The 19,253-nt window shown below is 36.9% G+C and overlaps 1 protein-coding gene across 7 annotated transcripts in view; it reads right to left on the bottom strand.

Moving 5' to 3' along the window:
- Positions 1–19,253, bottom strand: part of PTPRM (protein tyrosine phosphatase receptor type M) — a 445,192-nt gene that overhangs the window by 35,055 nt on the left and 390,884 nt on the right. For all 7 annotated transcript variants that reach the window (XM_079300125.1, XM_079300120.1, XM_079300119.1 and 4 more), the window contains 2 exons: positions 18,829–18,905; positions 16,017–16,053 (listed from right to left, as the gene is read on the bottom strand). In XM_079300125.1, the coding sequence (XP_079156251.1) occupies positions 16,017–16,053; positions 18,829–18,905 (114 nt within the window). The remainder of the gene's footprint in view (positions 1–16,016; positions 16,054–18,828; positions 18,906–19,253) is intronic.

Genomic DNA, 19,253 nt, shown 5'->3' on the forward strand with positions numbered 1-19,253 from the left:
CATAGGTCTCCTCATAATTTTTGTTTCCTTGTAGGTTTCCTTGAATTGCTTACATTGGTCATGTAACAGGAGAAAAATTTAAAAACAACAGGAAGTCATGACTATTAGAAGACAAGAAATGTCAGAAGGTCTTAAGAGTAGAATTAACAGCAGAATCTAAAACTACAGTTTCTGAAATGACTAAATTCAAGCTGGTATTATGGCTGCAAAACTGAACACCTTCTTTTTCTTCTTTTAATTAACAGAACAGAACAGGTGATACATTTGTGAGATTTCATTCTGAATTTCAACAAGAGTTTAATTGCTTTCCGTCATATGGAAATTTAGAGCAAGTATTTTACTTCTACCTGTGTGCCTGGATATGTGATACAATCATGGTCCAAGTGCAATTTTTAATGTCACAGTAATAGAATTAGTATATATTATAGTGAAAGTTTAGCTTGTTTGTGTTTTAATATTCTAGGATCCAATGTAGCTTTCTTTGGCCATTAAAGTCATGACAGCACTGGAAAGGTTTTGTGCCAGCCTCTCCTACTGAAATAAGGAATCAGAGGATTCCACTCACGGCAGGAAAATACTGTCTCTGTATAACTTTTTCCTTCCTCTCAAATCTGAAGCAAATATTCAGCTAAATTACTACTGCTATTATCTTTCAAGGAGCACAGCTAAAAGCAGGCTTAGGGAAAGCTGGTTTTCCACACAGAATAATGTAGAGCCCTGGAAAAAGTTTGCAAGTTCACAACACATTATTAACATCACACTTGATCAAGGACAAAAAAAAAAAAACCCACTATTGCTTCAAGAATTCTGGCTTAATGGAGAAAATCTAGATGGTTTCCCTGCATTCTGTCTTCATAGGACTGTGTGGTGTTTTAATAAATTTAATCTGAGTATATTTTTGGTAATGCTGCAGGAAAGGTAAGAAAAGATCCTCTGTCTACACAGGTCTTGTCCCTTTGCAAGAAGCCAGAATCTTTGAGAAACTGGGATGATGTAGCAAGTTTCTTTATGTATTAATGCAGTTTTCTTTCCCACAGATTCACTTGAGATACAAGACATTTGAGACATACATTGTAGCACTCATTTCTTTTTGACAGCTCTGGGATAACCGGCAACAATTTAATCCTAATTTCTTTTTTCCCCTAGAGACTACATAATTTGTGTTGTGATTTAAAGATTCCAACATTTCAAATCCAGAAATCACAAATTACAACTGGGAAGAGATCCTAAACTATTCCTGTAGATGTTGAATTTGTCATTCTCCATAAAGAAAAAAAGATTGTAAATGATAAGAAAAATAAATCTTTAGGAAAAGTAATGTTTTTTTACAGGGCAGAAAAAGAGCTGAGCTGTGATAAGTCTTTCAAGCTTGATTCTAAGTGTACCTCTAGAAGAAATGTCCTATTCTGCAGTGCAGAGTATGGTCTTGTCAATTTTACTATCCAAATATGACAATCCTAACTAAAAGTGCTTGACAGGATTTCCTGCCCTCCTTTCATATTCTCACACGTTTTCTTGCTTTTGGGTCCAATTCTTATATGTAGTCTCCAAATTTCTTTCACGTTCAGGAAAAACACCTCAAAACCAACCTTAAGTCTCAGAAAGCAATTCTTCTATATCCCATTTTTGTTTTCATCCTAACATTTAAAAAAATATGTTCTGACATATGAATAAATTATTACTTTCCTCCAGTGAGAATTGAAAAGCTTTAGAGGCTAGGTAGGGCTGTGGGATTTATTGTCTTGAAGAACTGAACAATTTGATTCCAGAGACGCGTGGTAGGCGGAGAAAGAGCCTATAATTGTTCTAAGCATCAGCTAAACAGATATGTGCACAATAGGCAGAAAGGTTATTCTCAGCAGTTGCCCTCTTGCAGGAGGAGAAGGTCTGAAGAGAAGATACTGTGCTGCTCAACAGAAAGCCTGTGGCACACCCTATTAGCTCCACAATACAGCACTTGGTATCAAAGGTCTCTACTGTGAAAACAAAGAGATCAGCAACACACTGCAACCAGAAGATGAAAAGCAAAGGAAAATAAGAAAAAGAAATCAACCCTCCAAATCCCTAGCTAATTAAATGCATTATTGAAAAAACTCAACAGAAATTATTGGTTGTATATATTATGACCATTGGTTCTATTACCAGCAGTAGTTAGTTGCTGCTCTGGGAGCAAAAACATATTAGGAAATGGAACATCACATTTATGAATGTGATGAAAGCTTTTACGAATGGTTTAGACTCTTAAAAGCTGTTTTTGTAACCAGTTTTCTAGCACCTCTATTTCTGCTTCCTATTGTGAGACCCACTTCTAACAACTGGTATTGCCTCTAGGGTATGTGATCAATTTGAATGTGATGAACTAGCCCAGAATATACGAAAAATTTTCAGGTGTAGGAAACAAAGCAAGCACATGAAGAAACAAGTAAAGCCTGAATCCTGCAGCATACATAGCACTTACTCACACAGAACCTTTAAATCCATGGGTTGTTTTTCAATTTCTAGAAAAGCAAGCAGCTTAGACAAGGAACAAATAGCTTCTAAAATATTTTTCTAGCATAGAATGTCAAATCCACAAGCTAACATTTGGTCCACCTGAGACCATGTTCAGTGATAGATATTAAAGCTAGAAATGTGCAGAAATTATCAGATACCCTTAAGCTCCAAAGGCTCCCCAGGGACAGTGCATGGGCAGTGGGAGCCATAAATATATTGCTGATAGAGGCAGGGGACTGACAAGAAGCAAGAATTATACCTGCAGCATTTAAATTCCATCTTGAAAAGAGGGCAGAAATACCCCTTACAGTGAGTAGACACAACCACACTGCATGAGATGGTGATTATAAAGTGGTCCCTTCACCCACTGGTTACTGCAGTTTCTGGTAGCAATGATAGCTGCCTTCACTTTTTACTGAAGCAATACCTGCTGCTTACTACTGAGAATGCCTACAGCTTGACTACTGAAAGACACATCTAATGTGCCTACTTAGAGGGAGCTGCAGTTTAGCCCTCATTCTTTTTCTGTGTATGTTTCCTTCAAAATGAGCTTGAGATACAGTGAGTGTTTTCTTATTAAGACATATGGCTGCATGGCAACAATAACAACAAAAGCCCAAAAGCAATGATACCCTTTTTGCAACTACAGTGTCAAAAACTCCCAAACTCATTATGTAGCAGAAATTGTCTAAAATAAAAGCATAAAACCAGAGAGGAATAAAATACTGGGAGGGGAGACTACAAAGTAGTAGATAAAAAAATTGAAGAACTCTTGTTTTCCTAACAAATCTTCTGGGACAGATGTAGCTGTTAGTAGGATAATTTATTTCACAGGAGGAAGCAAAATTTCAAATTTGCACTGCCAGTCCAGAGATCTGATAATCCATAAGAACACGTTATCTGCTCTTTTAACCATGCTAGAATTTGGAGGTAAACACCCCTTCAGAAAAGGGTATGTAATAAACTGCAGCTAATTGTCACTTACTTTAAATGTCACTGGCTGCAGGCAAAGGAACATCTCCTGTAACTGGAATACATTTTTCCCTACTCAACAGGGCAACGTGCCCAAGATTTTACCAACAGGAATTTGCAGGTACATCATTATGTGACCAAATTTTCCAGACTGTTCAGCTCTCTTAGTCTCCTAATTACCTCATGAGAAGCTCATCACTGGTCAGCAGCTCTGCAAATCTGGACACCTCCTTAGATGACCAGGTGTAGGCTAAGGATCTTTGAACTGAATTCTGCTTTTTCAGAAAGTAACCTGTCTTCATCTTTCTACCTAAAATAGTCAGCTTACTATAAAGAAAAGGTACAGATCCCAGCTGTGCTGACTTAGCCAACTTGCAAGATAAACTGATGGTTCAGTATTTTTTATAATTCCATGGCCACACAGCAGTACAGCTGTTGCTGAATCATCTTCACCTTCCCAAATGAGCTGGTTTCTGAATGGAAGGTACTTTGAAGATCTGCTCAATTGCTGATAATCCGATTTTTCAGGAGCAGTCTTTACCATATGCTTGCTGAATAGTTATGGTAGCATGTGTTGAACTTGCACTCATGCTTCCAGGAGCTCTTAAGGATTTAATGCCTCTGTGAAGTCCAGAACAAAACTCTGCTATAAAAACTTCAAAAACTCAGGCAAAGATTATGCAGTTTTTTTTTCCTCGAAATAGGTTTAGACGTTTGTTTTCTATGGTAACATTTATACTTAAGTTTAAAGGTTAAGATATCACTACCCCATATGGGCCCACTGCTCACCACTAGCTATCAAAATGCATACAGATCAGTCTCTTGTGTTTTTAGGTCACAAGAAAATAATGATGAAAGAGAATCAGGCCACATAACCTAGAAGTCATCTAATGCTTTAATAAAGTCCTCCCAAGTCTGTTCCAGAAAATAAACCAGCATTGAGGGTAAAAGGTACCCCAGTGCCATTCACCTGTTTATTTTTACTGAAGTCTCCTCCAGGCCTATCACTGTAACAATTAGCACACTAAAAAGCAACAGACATTTGCACTGGCAAAACCTGGCCATTAATGCTTTGGTGTTACTTAATAATTGTTAGTTTCCAGCTGTCATACACATTTTATGCACTAAAGAATCTCAGTGAAATAAATAAAACCCCTGTAATGAGCTGAAAAACAAGTTCTTGCTTTTACCCCTTTACTTCATTTGAATTCGTATTTAATTCTGATGTTGAATGTGGTGACATTTGAAAAGCACTTTCTAACTTTAGCTTTAAAAGTATTAATTATTACATAATCTTCAACAGGGTTATATTGTAATTATACAGCTATGCTGGATTTCCTGATGAAATCTTCCTTTTCCTTCCTCTCATTTTTGAAAAAAATTAAATAATCGAAGTTGTGGATGGCTTACCAACAAGGCTGGTTCCCTACACATATGTTAGACCAGCAAGGATGCCTGAAGCTATGTCTGCTTCATGTGAGGTATGGAAAAATCCTCTGCTCCAGTCTTAGCCCTTATTTTAACAATTCTTCCATTGTAGGAGTTTCAGAGATTGCACAGAGAGAAGCCAACTGCTTGCAGAGGCAGTAATGACCTCATAGTCAGCTGAGAAAAGATACCATTTTGTAAGCAAAAATTCTACTGGACCTTAATTCACAAGCAAATAAAATAGTTTGTTTTCTCCTAACACTAGTTTTAACCCAGGCTTCAGAACATACCATACATATCAGATGTATCTGAGTTGCAATCAGTCTGCCAGTTCTTTTTTTGGCCTTTTGCAATGACACCACCTTATAATGCTTACCCCCAAAACACCAGCATGCAGCAACACTGTTCCACAGTTAAGTCACCTCAGCTATACCCAAATGGGTTAATCAGAACTGAGATAGGAATTCAAAATGTGCTTTTCATTACTTCCTTACTTACATGGATTGTCAATAAGAAACAGATCTGACTGAATCCTGTTAGCTTGATATTTCCGGAGAACGCTGCTCATATATCAAGCTGAAATGCTTTACTGGGACAAATCCTGCCCAGTGCAGCTACTGGCAACGTAGAGACTTTCTACTGTATCCTTTGCTCTGGAAAAACACAGCTTTCTCTCATTACCAGCCAAGGAGCAGCACAGTGAATAGTAATTGGCTGATTTTCAAGCACAAACTGAATCCTACCTGCTTCGAGCTAGCCAGTCAGCCAGCCCTGCTGCATGCACACTGCTGTATGTGAAAATTGGCTTTCACAAAATGAAATGTTCAAAGTGCTTTCAAGTCCCATTAGCTTTCAACAAGGCTTAGATTACTAAGTGACTGTGGAGCATGTGGAAATTTTATGTATAGCTCCCACGAGACTGACCCTTGCTTTGGCTGGCTTTCTATACCACCTACTCCTATATTGAAGGAGTCAGCACTAGACCTCTTACAGAAAGAAGGAAAAGACTGACCTGTAAATTCTCTACCTCTTTCCAAAAATAAAAAGAAAACAAAAACATTGCTATTTACAATGTACAGTAGTGGGGAACTGGAGTCACACTGTTTTATGAAATAATTCAAGTGTTTCACAAACAGCTAAAATAAAAACCCCCTCCATTCTGAATTCCCAGTTTAATATAAAGGTACTTAAAAATATTATCCTTTGGGCAATGATAAAACTGATTACTTCAGAGTTTTTTTCCTTTAAAATTGCTCATTTCATAAAACTAGATAATCAGTTTGAAAATGCATAATTTCCATATGCATATTCACATACATATCAACTGCTGCCTAGAGCTGGATCATTTCTCTTGCTGGCATTTCCTCTGATCCTATTCTGCAATGATTCTGTGGCCAGTCAGATGGAGAAATGTGGTATTTATTCTCTGGAGTATCATTTGGCATTTTCTTTTCTTTATTGATACAGATCTAACTAGGCTGGAACAGTTCCCACCTCAATGCAGTATTTTGTCTGCATTATGGTACTATCAGAAATTCCAGTCTGGGACTGGAGCTCCATGCAGCAGAAGGGCAGAACATATGAATTGCATATGAAATGGAATACACAAAAGGTGTTCACGCCCCTCACAGCCATAAGAAGCCAAACACATCTTGAAAGACAACAGAAGCAAGGCAGGGTTTGAATGAACTGAACAGTCTTGGTACAACACACAGCAACCACAACATGACAGCTCCTAAAATTCCTGAATAATCCTACCTGTTCCTCTCCATGTCAATATTTCCACCATTTTCAGAAACAAGTCACTGCTGTACTTATTTTAAAGGCTGTGACCACGCTTTATTTGTGCACTCTTGACAGGTGCTATTTAAGACATTTTTATACCACTACAGCAAATGCTGCCAGCTAAGTTTCCATCTAATAAAGTGTTACACACTTATTGATTGACATTTCTCCACGGCTAGATTTCCAATACCTGCTCAGTTTGTTCTATTTGAACAAAATAAAATGAAAATGTCATATGGCTTCCCAAAGAATAAATAGCACACTTCCACAACACCTTTTGACTACTCACAGAAGTACTGCAGACTGGTAACAGAGGAACTGGCAGCAACAGAAACTGTCCAGATTTAAACAGCTAGCCTGAGAGGAGACAAAGCTGGATGCAATAAAAGCAGTGTACATAGTACTACTGTCCATTTATGCATCCTTATGCCACTCAGGAAAGCTGCTTTGATCTTAACTGTAGGAAACTAAAAAAACACAACAACATCAAAACAGTGTAGTTGTAGTTTAATGTTCATCCAGTGTAATGAAGAACTCTTTCTTTCATATAATTTGCTTGTCCAACAGCAGAGATGTTAAGTGGTCTGTTTCTCTCATTAACATCTTCTCACACTGTGTAAATCCAGTATCTTCCAAATTCTGAACTACATGTACCACTCCTGGGGTCAGGAATTCCCTAGTGAGCCCTATGTGGGATACCTGAATAATGCCAGAGCTTTGAATCTTCACCTCTCACCTTTTAAGACAGCACTGCTAGACAGTGGCTTGCAGAGAGTATGCTTCAGTCTTTTCTTCTACAAAACAGAAAAGCTTTGACTAATGCCATTGTAACTAGAGGCCTTGGTGTATTTTGCAGCAGTATACTGGCTGGAGAGAAGTAGGTCTCACTCATACATGGACTTTCTTTCTCTCTATGTACTGAAGTTATTTTAATTGCTTATTTATAGTCAAGCATGTCAGAAGAATGATAGGTGATTCATCTGGGAACATGAGACACAGGTATGAACACACTCAGATGGAACAGTAACAAGAGGTATTGGCTCTCTGCCCGAGATCACAGCTCTGACTGAAGGGTTAATCCAGGAGGCTTGAGACCATGGTTCCAACATGAGCTGTCTTTGTGAGAGCAGTCCAACAGAAAGTTTGCTGAATCAGTGTTTTCCACTAAGAAAGCTGTTTATGTCTCTAATTTGTGCATTCTTGTCAATAAGCGTGATTTGCATCATGGAAATATGAATACCTATTAATCACTCATTCTAAATAGCTCATCTGAGCTTGGAAAGACTAACACATAAAGATTTTTTTTTTCTTTTGTAAAAAACATGCTGCATCTAGCATTTCCAAAACAAAAATCTTAAGTAATTGACTTGCTGGACTAGGTTCTTCATATCAACTTGTAATGCAGAATCAATTTTGATGATGGATGAGAAGTTTAAGATCATTTTATCCCCTTCAGTAGAAGGTTCCTTAGGGAATGGACAAAAGAACCTAATTACTCTTTTGCATTTCTACTTTCTATTTCCATGTTGAGTCAATCATAAGCATCAGACTGTAATAAAATCATCACTATTCTCTAGCTCAAAAATACGAGTTCATTTTGGCTACTTGTTTCCTTTATTTTTCCCCAAGGACTTTATTGTGAAGGAATGTTGCTCATGCATGTGAGTAAGATATTCATATGCTTTATTTTTTAAACTTTTACTGGGAGTTTAAGTGCACTAACATGAACACTTTACCTAGATGAACAAACAAGATAATTTAGTCTACATTAAAGCCTAAGTAAAAATGCTACAAAAAACTTCTGTCATAGTTTATTGTCCTGATAAATATCTCATGAGTGAGATGTATCACTCACAATGTATTTTTATATTTAAGGGCAGAGAACATCAGTACATTTATTTCTTCCTCCAGAAACAGTCAGTAGCAAACAACAATTGGTCAGATCAAGATATGTACAAAAGTCATTAAAATAAATGTGTATTGGGTATTTTTCTTTTCAATGTCAAGATAATTATGATTAAAAATCAAATCCGTGTAACCAAAAATTCAGCACTATTCTTTGTTGTTACTTTTGGGACCACCTGGTTATTGTCAATACTTCAAGTAGGAAAGAACAATGTTAACCTTTTAATTTTGTTTTTTTCAATATATTTTATGGGAGACTGCAGTATTAGATATACACTGTAAACAAGGAATGCCATTCTAACATGCCAAGTGTATTTGTGCTTAGTATAGACACAGTACATGAACAGAATGCAACAGAATGAGATTTAGAAGTAGCAGAGGGAATCTCCACAATCTACATCTGAATATGCAACTGCATGGTAGAATACAGATGGACAGGGAATTAATTAATCCAATAAGCCTGTATCTTTTCTTGCTTTCAAAGACAGTGCTACAAGATCACTTGGACTGTCATGTGCATTGGTAGCCATATCAATATAAAGATTCAGTTGTCACCAAAGAATATATAAGAGAGAAAAAACAAAAGATTTCAAAGATTTGTATATGGTCACAAGACAAAAAACAAAACAAAACAAAAAACACCAACAAACCCAAAAAAACCCCCAAAAAACCAAATAAAAAGCTCCTAAAAATCCCAACCAAAAAACCCACAAACTCCAATCCCCCCAAAAAACCCAACCTCCCCAAAACTGCCAAAAATCCCCAGCCTTGTTTCTCGATACATTTATTTCTGAAATGCATTATGTTTTGTAAATTTGCTACACTACTTCCTTTCCTTTGTCTAGCAGATGAGAAGACCAAAAGCCTTCTTCCTCCAGACTGCTGAAGACCATCTGGTAAATAAACTTCACAGAAAAAAAGATGCTTTGATTATGCCATTTTTCTGATGAACTGCATTTCTTTGCCTCTTTTCTGCTTTAGCACTAGGCTTCACTGATGAACAGGTGGGTTAACAGGACTCTGTCAAGGGTGCTAAGTACCCTTCCCACCAAACCCAATTTATGTCTGATTTTTTGAAAAAGATGGAAAACTTCTCATCACACATCAGATTTTCATAATTTTCCTTTAAAATACAGACATGCATGTGAATTTCTCTGGGTGTATACATCTTCCTTGAACAAAAAATGGATTCTAGTGCATAATATAGGGCATTAGTAGTCAGAGTAACACTAATAAATGGTCACCTTTATAGTGTTCTTTTCTGCAAGTGTTTGGTTCACAAGGCCAGTGTGCTCAGCCCTCAAACTTCAGAAAGATGACAACTTCCCTGTTTGCAGAATATATTTTAATTTACGTTTTAAGTTTGTCCTATAAAGAGGACAAATGTATTACTTTTCACACAACATTTTATTTTCTACATTACAATCAAGAAGCATTTTCTTTTGCCTTATTTGCCTCTACTTATTTAATGCAGACTCTCATTTCTCTTACTTCTTCATTCTGATATGCAAAGATCTGTTACATTTTTCTAGTCTGATTTTTACAACACAGAAATCAAACCAAGATCTTGTCTTTGAGACAGAGATTTATCTATGCTCTGAAGTCCTTCATGTCTGATTTACTGTAGCTCAGTCTGTGTGGGGAAGAGAATAGGAAGAATTGCTTCTTCTTCCTCTGTGGCATAATTTTTTCAAGCCTGTTTCACAAGCCACATTGACAAGCAAATGAAAGAACAGCCTGGATGGGATTTCAGAACTTATACTGGCAAATAAATACTAAGTAATTATTTATATAATATCTAGAGCTTGTTTGTACTTTCAGTGAATTTCCAAAGGTATATATGAAAGGTGGGCATTTATTATGTACAAAATGTAGCCACACATGAAAAATGCAAGTGCCTTCACCTAACAATGAACCTATCAGCAGTTTTCTAACACTGCTCCTGTGTCACTTGGTCTGTACACAGAGATCCAGGGAAATGAAACACTGCAACAAAGCCTGAGCCAACTTTGTATCAGCAAACCATGCTAGCTCTGCATTTACAGTCTTCCATCTGAATGGAGTGGCTCATTCCCTGCACAAACAAAACTGCCACACAGCTGATTATGACAAACACAGAAAAATAGAGAAATCATGAAAATGGTGAAAGATAGTTGCTCTGGCAGTTATCACTAAACCCTCCTATGACAAAGGAAGAGCCAGAGAGAAACTCTGGTATTCTCACCTACCACGAAGTGGTAACTTGTAAAAAGCTGATGGTTACTAGTTTTTAGTACACACTGTTTCTTTTTGTCCTCAACACCAGTATAACTATCAGTTTTCAACAGATACTCAAACATAATCCTTATCAGGATTCTTTGGTGGGTAATGGTAGCAAGTGAGCTAAGGTAAATTCACCATATGGCTTCACAATACAACCTGTAGATGTCACTCTCACATGTAAAGGGTCTATTACTTCTGTACGTGTTCAGGTAGGGGCAAAAAGTAACTTAGGCATTTGTCACTGCTATTGCAAACCAGGTGAACTTGGTTCTATAAAGCCTCACCTTATCAAAAGGGGGCTTAGAAGGGGCTCATCTCTCTAACTGAAGACAGATGGCTTCAACCACCTTTTTAACGTTTTGAAGATTAAGAAGTAAAGTACAGCATCAAACACAGTTGAATCTTCAAGATTAATACAGGTACACAGAATTCAATCACTTTGTATACATATCAGGAAAACAACCTGGCTGTTTTCAGTCCCACATCCTGCAAAAAATGACAGCATATATGAAACTGAAAAATTGTGGACAACTATTTTGCCTTGCTCTTATTTAATTCTCCCTGAAGTAATTTCACATGTTATTATTCATCTGAAGGCTAAAACCATAGAAGCAAAAGTTTCTTTGTAAAGAGAAGTGTGGACTTCCACACTGCTGTACTTGTGACAACTTTTGTGACATAAAAACAAAAAAACATGCCAAGGAAGTTAAGAGTATTGTTATTCAATGCACTATTTCTGCTTCAGATGCCTAAAAGGGAAGTTTCAGTTTGAAAGAAAATGTGTTTTTGTTTCTGAAAGCCCTTATTAAAATGTTCACTCAGCACATAAGAGTTGTACGTGGAAGAAAGACAAGTATTTTGCAGAAAAGAGAAGGAATATGAAAGGGGTTATTAGAGAGGCAAGTTTATGCTGTTGGTAGTGAAGACTGTAAACATTTTCCTTGTAAATATTTATTTTCAAAAGTTTCTAACTTATACCTAAAACCTCCTCCTGACTGAAACTTGACTTGATGCCTGTCTCCTAAATAAGCAATACAGAAAGCAATTCTGCATCTGCTTTACAACTGGATACAGAGTGGGAAAAAAAAAAAAAAGAGGTTGAAAGGCTACACTGTGCCATTGTATCTAAAATTGTTTTATTTTCAGGAGTACCTTTTTCCAGTCATTAAGATATGCTCTGAAGTATTTCCACCAAACATCTCAGATCTGGCTGCTCTGCATGCTGCAGCAAGCAGAGACAATCTGAACTGTGGGGAGTATTCAAAAGACTGAGATGCACAAAAGAACATACTTTATATATAAAGACATGCAACCTGCAACCTGCATGTGAGTAATCTGCTGTTTCACACATGACAGACCCGCTTGAAAACTAGCCTTGGTGGAAATGGCCATGAGTGATGCTGTAGAACTGTGTTAACATTCATTTGTCACTCATCATTTACAGCTGCTGGTGCTGTGGAGGAGAAAGCTTCCAAAACCCTTGACAAACACCAGCTAAAATAAGCTACAACATAGGTGACTGAACTACCTGAGCTTCAGGAGACACAGAACAAATAAATACAAACCAAATTATTTTTTCCCTGCTCAGTAATCAATTCAGAAACAAAAACAATCAACATGTTCGATCAGAAGTCATACAGTAGCCAGAACATCCAGCACTGTGTGTGAGAATAAGCACTGTACAGATATTCAACCTAATGCTGTCGTGGAAGGACCAGGTTAAAATTCATTGATTACATAACTCCTGGAAAAAAAAATAACCCTTAGCTGCCAGTAAATTAAGCAGATAATACAAGAGCTCAATATTCTTCTATAAAAAGAAGAATTATATCCATAGGAACAAGGGATTTATAAAGCAAAATAATGAGTTTTAAATTGCACCAGCCTGCTGGTTCTGCATGACCCAATATGCTGGCTTTTGATGAGGGAATCTTTTTAATCATGGTGACTCAGGTGTGGATCCCATCTGTTGATGCCAATTACAGCAGATCACCAAAAGTCTTTATTAGCTGTAAATTCTGTCTACCACTCACATTATACTTATCACATAAAGGAAAATTGTTTTTAATTTAGTAATTGAAATTGCACACTCTGAATGTATTAGTCTTAGAAGCTGAAGTAAAATAATTTTGATATTTAGTTGAGAAAGCCTCCATTTAGAAATTATTTTAAAAAATGTTTCCTCCTGTATTTCAAGGTAGCAGCAGGATGCTATGAATGCCAAGGTGGAAAGCTACCATTCTGCATGTCAGACTCTGGTTAGTATGGAAGACAGTAACACTTCAATAAACAGGTGATTAGACAACTCCCAGCTCTGCTAAAAGCAGATTGGTAGTCTATTACAAACTGATTAAATTTGCCACTTCTTCACTTCAAACAATTATATTTGCTCATTAACACTTGATATGTTGAATGCAGCTTAAGAACATAGGAAAATTAAATATCAATCATTCTAACTCCTCAGAGATTTAAAACTGACTCACATAATGATATTTTCCTTCAAAGAACAATAGGCATGTGCACCTGTGAAAGCTGCTGTGGAGGAGAAAAGGGAGGATGGGAAAAGTTATTTAAAGACTGAGGAAAAGTAGATGCCAAGGGAATTAAACACACAGCTTAACTGCTGTGCTGCACTGATGTGTTTGTATAAACCTGATGAAAATGTGTTCTAAAACAGAGCATGAACATGGCTGGCCACAGTGCAAGCTGTGGCATGTGACATGCTTGTTGGCAAGGCTGACATAGAACAGAACCATAGAATATCCTGGGACCTGCAAGGATCATAAAGTCCCACTCCTGGCCCTGCATACACCAGCCCAAGAATCCCACCATGTGCCTGAGAGTGCTGTCCAAATGCTCTTTGAACTCTGGCAAGCTTGTGCTGTGACCACTTCCCTGGAAAATATGGAGGCATGGTCTGACATATGAAACAAATGTGTTTCTTTCATAGTCAGAGAATCCTAAAGGAGATCTCGAGATTACTCCCAGTTACTTTATCACCTTTGCAAAAGACAGAGACTGCATTTTACTGGAAGTGTGCTTTGTCAGGAAGCTGAGTTATTTACTCACTAGAGAGTAACACTAACTAGTCTTTAAACAACTGCACCTATCAGGATGTTGCAGAGAACCATAAAAAACAGAAGAGTATTTTTAAACTCTATTCTGATGATGGGAAAGCTGAGATAAAGCAAGAAAAAGAGACTTTCTTATGCTTCTTCATCAGGCCACAGACAGAACCAGATAAACACACAAACTTTCGAGATCAGTATTCTTCATTTCTATGAACTAGAGGCACAAACCTGCTTTCCAACTGGCCTTAAAAAGTAAGATGTGGAAGATCTTAAAAAAAACATCACTGCCAGATAATTCTGAGCTTGCTGTAAATTGAATGCTTATTTTAAAACTAATTTTACATTCTTCAGAGAATGTGTTTCTTACTCATTATACCATGAGAGGAAGGGATTAGGCACCCCCATATGCACCTAGCTGCATCTACACAGAAGACATTGATGTGATCCACCTCCAAAACTGACATCTGAAACAGTCATATATCCTTTACATCTTGGTAGAATATTAGTTTCTAATCCTCTTATTCTCTTTCTTGACAAGGTACTTTTTGACACCATATGAGAAAAAAGCATGGCAAAGAAACTGTTGGGATTTGTTGAAGGATCTGGTAAACAGAACTTCAGCACATTATTCATACATAATTACATACTTGGTTTAAAGACCTGAAAGTACAGAACTTCAAGCTTGGTATTTGCTATTCAAGTATTATGATGATTGTGATAAAAATGCTCATAACATCATGATAAAACAGAATTTAAGTTTTCTTTAGGTGGGGACCTAAGATATCTGGGAGATCTGGTAAACTTCCTGATGAAAACTTTTTGAAAACTACAAGTTGAAGGCCAACTGTTTATTTTTATATTTTAGATTTAAATTAAATGTGACAATCAACATAATTAGGTAAATTTTAAATGGAACAAACAATTTCTTCTTTGAAGAAGAGGGTGTGAAAGTCCAAAAGGACTAAATCAAATGTTGCATTTTTGTTCCTGTCTTCCTATCCTATGGCTGAAACCATGACACTGGCTTGTCTGTAGAGACTGGACTAAAGAATGTGGTGGGTGGGGACTGGAGGCAGCCAACTCTGGGATATTTAAGAAACAACTTAAATCACAGCAAGATGCCTTATTTGACATGGTCAACATTTTATTTACTTCGATAAAAAAACATTAAAAAGTATGTGATCCCTAAATCCAACACATGTTAAGATTATTGGGATCATATTATACTCAGTACTCCAGCTGGGTCCCTTAAAAGGCTGAAAAAACATCTATGGGTGGAGCTCAGCTTTTTCAGTTCCATGGGCAAATGCATGAAGCTTTGTCACAGACTACCTATCACAAAAAAGATTCCTTCCAAGCAGTGGAGGAGCAATCAAATTTTCACACACACTATCCAAGCATAGGCAGGAGATTGGCATATTGTTCAATATTGTGACTAAGTAGTCATAGAAGACTCATTCTTCCCATTTGTTCCAGCTCTGAACTTGACCAAAAAATAAATAAGGACTGCATCAGAATGCACAAATTATGTCTTTGAAGACAAGTACAAATTGAAAATTAATCTGAGTGTTGATAAAAGAATAGGCTCTTTTTCTTGAGCAAGCTTTTAAATGACAGGCTGTAAAACTGTCTCTGTAGAACCCTGTGATGAATCCTCCTGCCAGTGTTCAAATGTCTTTTGGTCCTCTACCAAAACTTGCTAGCTGAAGAGTTTTGTATTTTAAGGACCTGGAGCCTAGTTATCATTGAACAGTTAAGAGAACATACATTTTCACAACACTGTTGTCTCTGAACTGGTACAAAACATTTCTACCATGACTCTTCTTTTTTCATGAGTAACATAATGCCGAGTAACTTCTCTGAAAAAGGATGCATTTTGCTTTTTTTACTCCAAACCTGTTTTAACACAAAGGTAAAGGACTGCTTACTTGAAATACCTGAAAATTCAGCAATAATTCAGGTTCCTCACTCCTGCCTAAGTGATTGATCCAACTCTACCCTGGATATTGACTGTGGCAAGAAAGCATGTTAGAGAGAATAAGATGCAATCCAAGTACCAAAATCTCTTAGCCTCACATAACCAGAAGGGTGATAACTTACCTTGTGTAGCAATGTAGTGATTTGGTCTATGATAACCCTAGAATAAATTGAAAGGAAAAAAAAAAATCAGCAATTTGCACCTTGGCTATGTTCCTCTGAGTGAAACTTCATTTAGGATAGTATTCAGTAAATGTCACAGCAGTACAAATAATGTATTAGATGCAAAAGTTCTTTTCAGCTGGGGAAGGGCAAGTGAGAAGGTAAACAAAAGCAAATGTGTTTTCTGCAAAATATTTAAGTTGCAACCTTGTACTTAAGGGGCCAGAAGTAATATGTTCTTTCAGTCCCTTGTTGGCTCTGCTGAAAATGAAATCCACTCTAGCTCTTGCAGTTAATGGTATCAGGTGCTCATAGAGTCTGAGATGTACCTTCACCTATTGCTGTTGACTGCAAAGCCTATCCCCTTTTTTAATAGTTAAAAAATGTCAGATTTGCATTCAGCCTGGGGAAGGCAGGAGGGCACAGTGTTCACTCTGCTGCCCATGGTGATTTGTTTATGTTGTATTTCTCAACAATAAAAAAGAAGATAAGCTCTTTGATTAAATAATTTGGTATGAACATACTTTTTCAAGAAGAACATAATACAATTCTGATGAAAAGAGCAACTTAATCATAAGTTGGCTAAGCAACTCTATGCATTCTCTGCAACATGGAACAGGTTGCCAAAATGTAATGATAGCATTTTTACAGTATTTGAATTTCTGATGTGATGGGAGTGTCACCAGAAGTTTAGATCATGCACCAATATGCTGATCAATTCAGTTGTAAGAGTGTTAATATCTGAACAATGGTTATGATGCATTGTCAGTTATCAGCAGGAAGAACTTAAAGCTGTAGCATGCATGCCATTGCAATTTCTGTGTGAAAAAGCAAGGGGAAATGCAGTGATACAAGGTGGGAAAGAATCAAAGAAGATACTTTGAGTATTACAGAAAGAATAACATGAATTACAAAATTGATTTCTTTACATGACATTGAAGTAAAATTTGGAAGTCTGTGTGAACTGAAAAGTGTTCAGAGAGTGACAGAGTGGGGGTTCTTTTCCTGCTATGTGTTACCTAATCCTTAGTGCCTGGGATCAAACATTTCCATTTCCCAGTGAAAAAAAAAGCATGGAAAGAAATACATCATAACCCTTGTGTCTATGATGGTGCCCATTCCCTTATTAACATGTTATACTGACAGCACAACAACTCTAGTAATAACTGCATGCAAGAGCAAAATTAAAACTGCTTCTGTAGTAGAAAAACCAGTGTTTCCAACAAAAACCTGACTAGCAAGATTATAAAAAAACATGCTGTGTTTTGTGGCAGAGGTGTCTTTGGAGTATGCCTGCAGTCCTCCAAGCTTTGCAATGAAGCCATCTGCTGAGGATGAGGAAAGGACTTTTTTGGTTCTCAGGCATTGTTTTTTTCTAGGGCCACATTCTCTCCATCCTTTTGTACTCCATAAGCAAGAAAAGAAAAAGGTTTCTATGCAGATACCTATCAGCATTTTATATGGGACTGTATGATCCAAATCTTTATTTCTCACATCTCATAATATTTTAGAGTGACAGAAGAACATACTACTAGCCTAAAATCAGAACAGTCCTGAATGTTGGAGAAAACGTGAAAGTGAATTCAAATCTAAGTCCCCAGTGTGAATTCTCTCTTTCTTTTCCTGACAGATTGCTCCCTTCAGAGATTAGTGTGGCATATAACTAAATATATTTCCATATGTGCCTTCACTGCTTGGTGACTGTGCTATTCTTTCAAATAGCAAGGGACTGACCAGAAATCTGAGCTTAATTTAATGATTCTTGAATATGTTTATAAACATCAGTAACAAGAGATATCTTCAGAAAGTTCCCTCAGACTTCATACTGTTACAACTGAAGTACCTACTTTTCGTGTACAGCTCTAGTTCCTCCACATTCTGAGAAAAAACATCTGTTACATTCCTGTTTCATACTAGTAATTAAATTTGAACTGCAAAATCTGACACCATTTTTCAAAGATGCAACTGCTGAACAAGAAACCTTTAGCAGGCACAGTTTCCTATGAAGCAACACTTGTTTTACTTAGCCTAACACCTAGCACTCCATGTAAAGAGTAAAATTACTAACTTTGCTATCCATGGACTTCTGGCTTTAGATAAATAATATTGACTTTTTAATGATTTTCAATTCTACTTCTGAGCTCATTCTTTCAACCAAAACACCTTGTCTCTTAAAGAATTTATTCTAATGTAAAACATTAAGTTAACACAATGCAGAATGAACAAAGAAGCCACTTTCAATAATTAAACAGCCTACATATTTAATGAAATGTCTTGCTTGCATTAGAAATACTGGTTAACAGCTGCAGAATATACTTTGAAGGCGACTTAAAAGTGCAGAGATGACAAGAGACTGCAAATCTCTGCATTAGGCATTACAGAGTTTTGTCACATTAATATGCAAACAGCTTTCTGTTAAATGTGGAATGATGCCAAGCTGTTGACAGAAAGTGAAAATAACATTTTGCTAGCCCATATAAGCACCAGCAGGCAAAGTAGCCATACAGTGTTCCTGGCAAGGTTTCAGTCTAGTGGCAGTTGGAGGAAATGACTCATTTAATTTACTGATTGACAAACCTTTGAGGCTTTTTTTTTTTTTTTTCCTTTAGGGCACACCTAGCTTCCAAAGATAGCTCTCTCCAGTGCTAAACAATGTTAGCAGCTGTTATTAGCTGTGGTATTTATTACAAATTGTGAATAATGTGAGAATAATAAGAGTTCCCTCTTTGACTGAGCACAACATTAAGCTTGTTGACTACATCAGGATACGCACATCGATATAATTCCCATTGATGTAATCAGAACTTGTTTCTCCTTCAATAGGCTGCAATCTCACTCGAGAATGATCATCTGAAAAGGGAACAATGGAGAGGAAAAAAAGGTAATTAAAGACATATTCAGTAACATAGGCCTAATCAAAATATTCCTTTATAGTGAAACTAAAACCTTAGCAATTGCAAGTTCATGCTTATTTTGTTGGGCATGAAAACTACCTACATTTAATTCTAATTTCAGTCATTCACAGGCTTTCCAAATCCCCTCTGGTTTTCAGTATGCATTTCTTAAACCTTATAATGTGAAACCCATTAAAATTATGATTTTTGCCTTGACCCCCCCCCACTTTTGTCAATAAAGTATCATTAAGTTGCCAAAGATTTATTCATTTAGAAATGCTTCTGCCAGTACTCAGAAGGAGTT

The sequence above is a fragment of the Erithacus rubecula genome (assembly GCF_903797595.1).
Source record: "Erithacus rubecula genome assembly, chromosome: 3".
NCBI classification, from domain to species: domain Eukaryota; kingdom Metazoa; phylum Chordata; class Aves; order Passeriformes; family Muscicapidae; genus Erithacus; species Erithacus rubecula.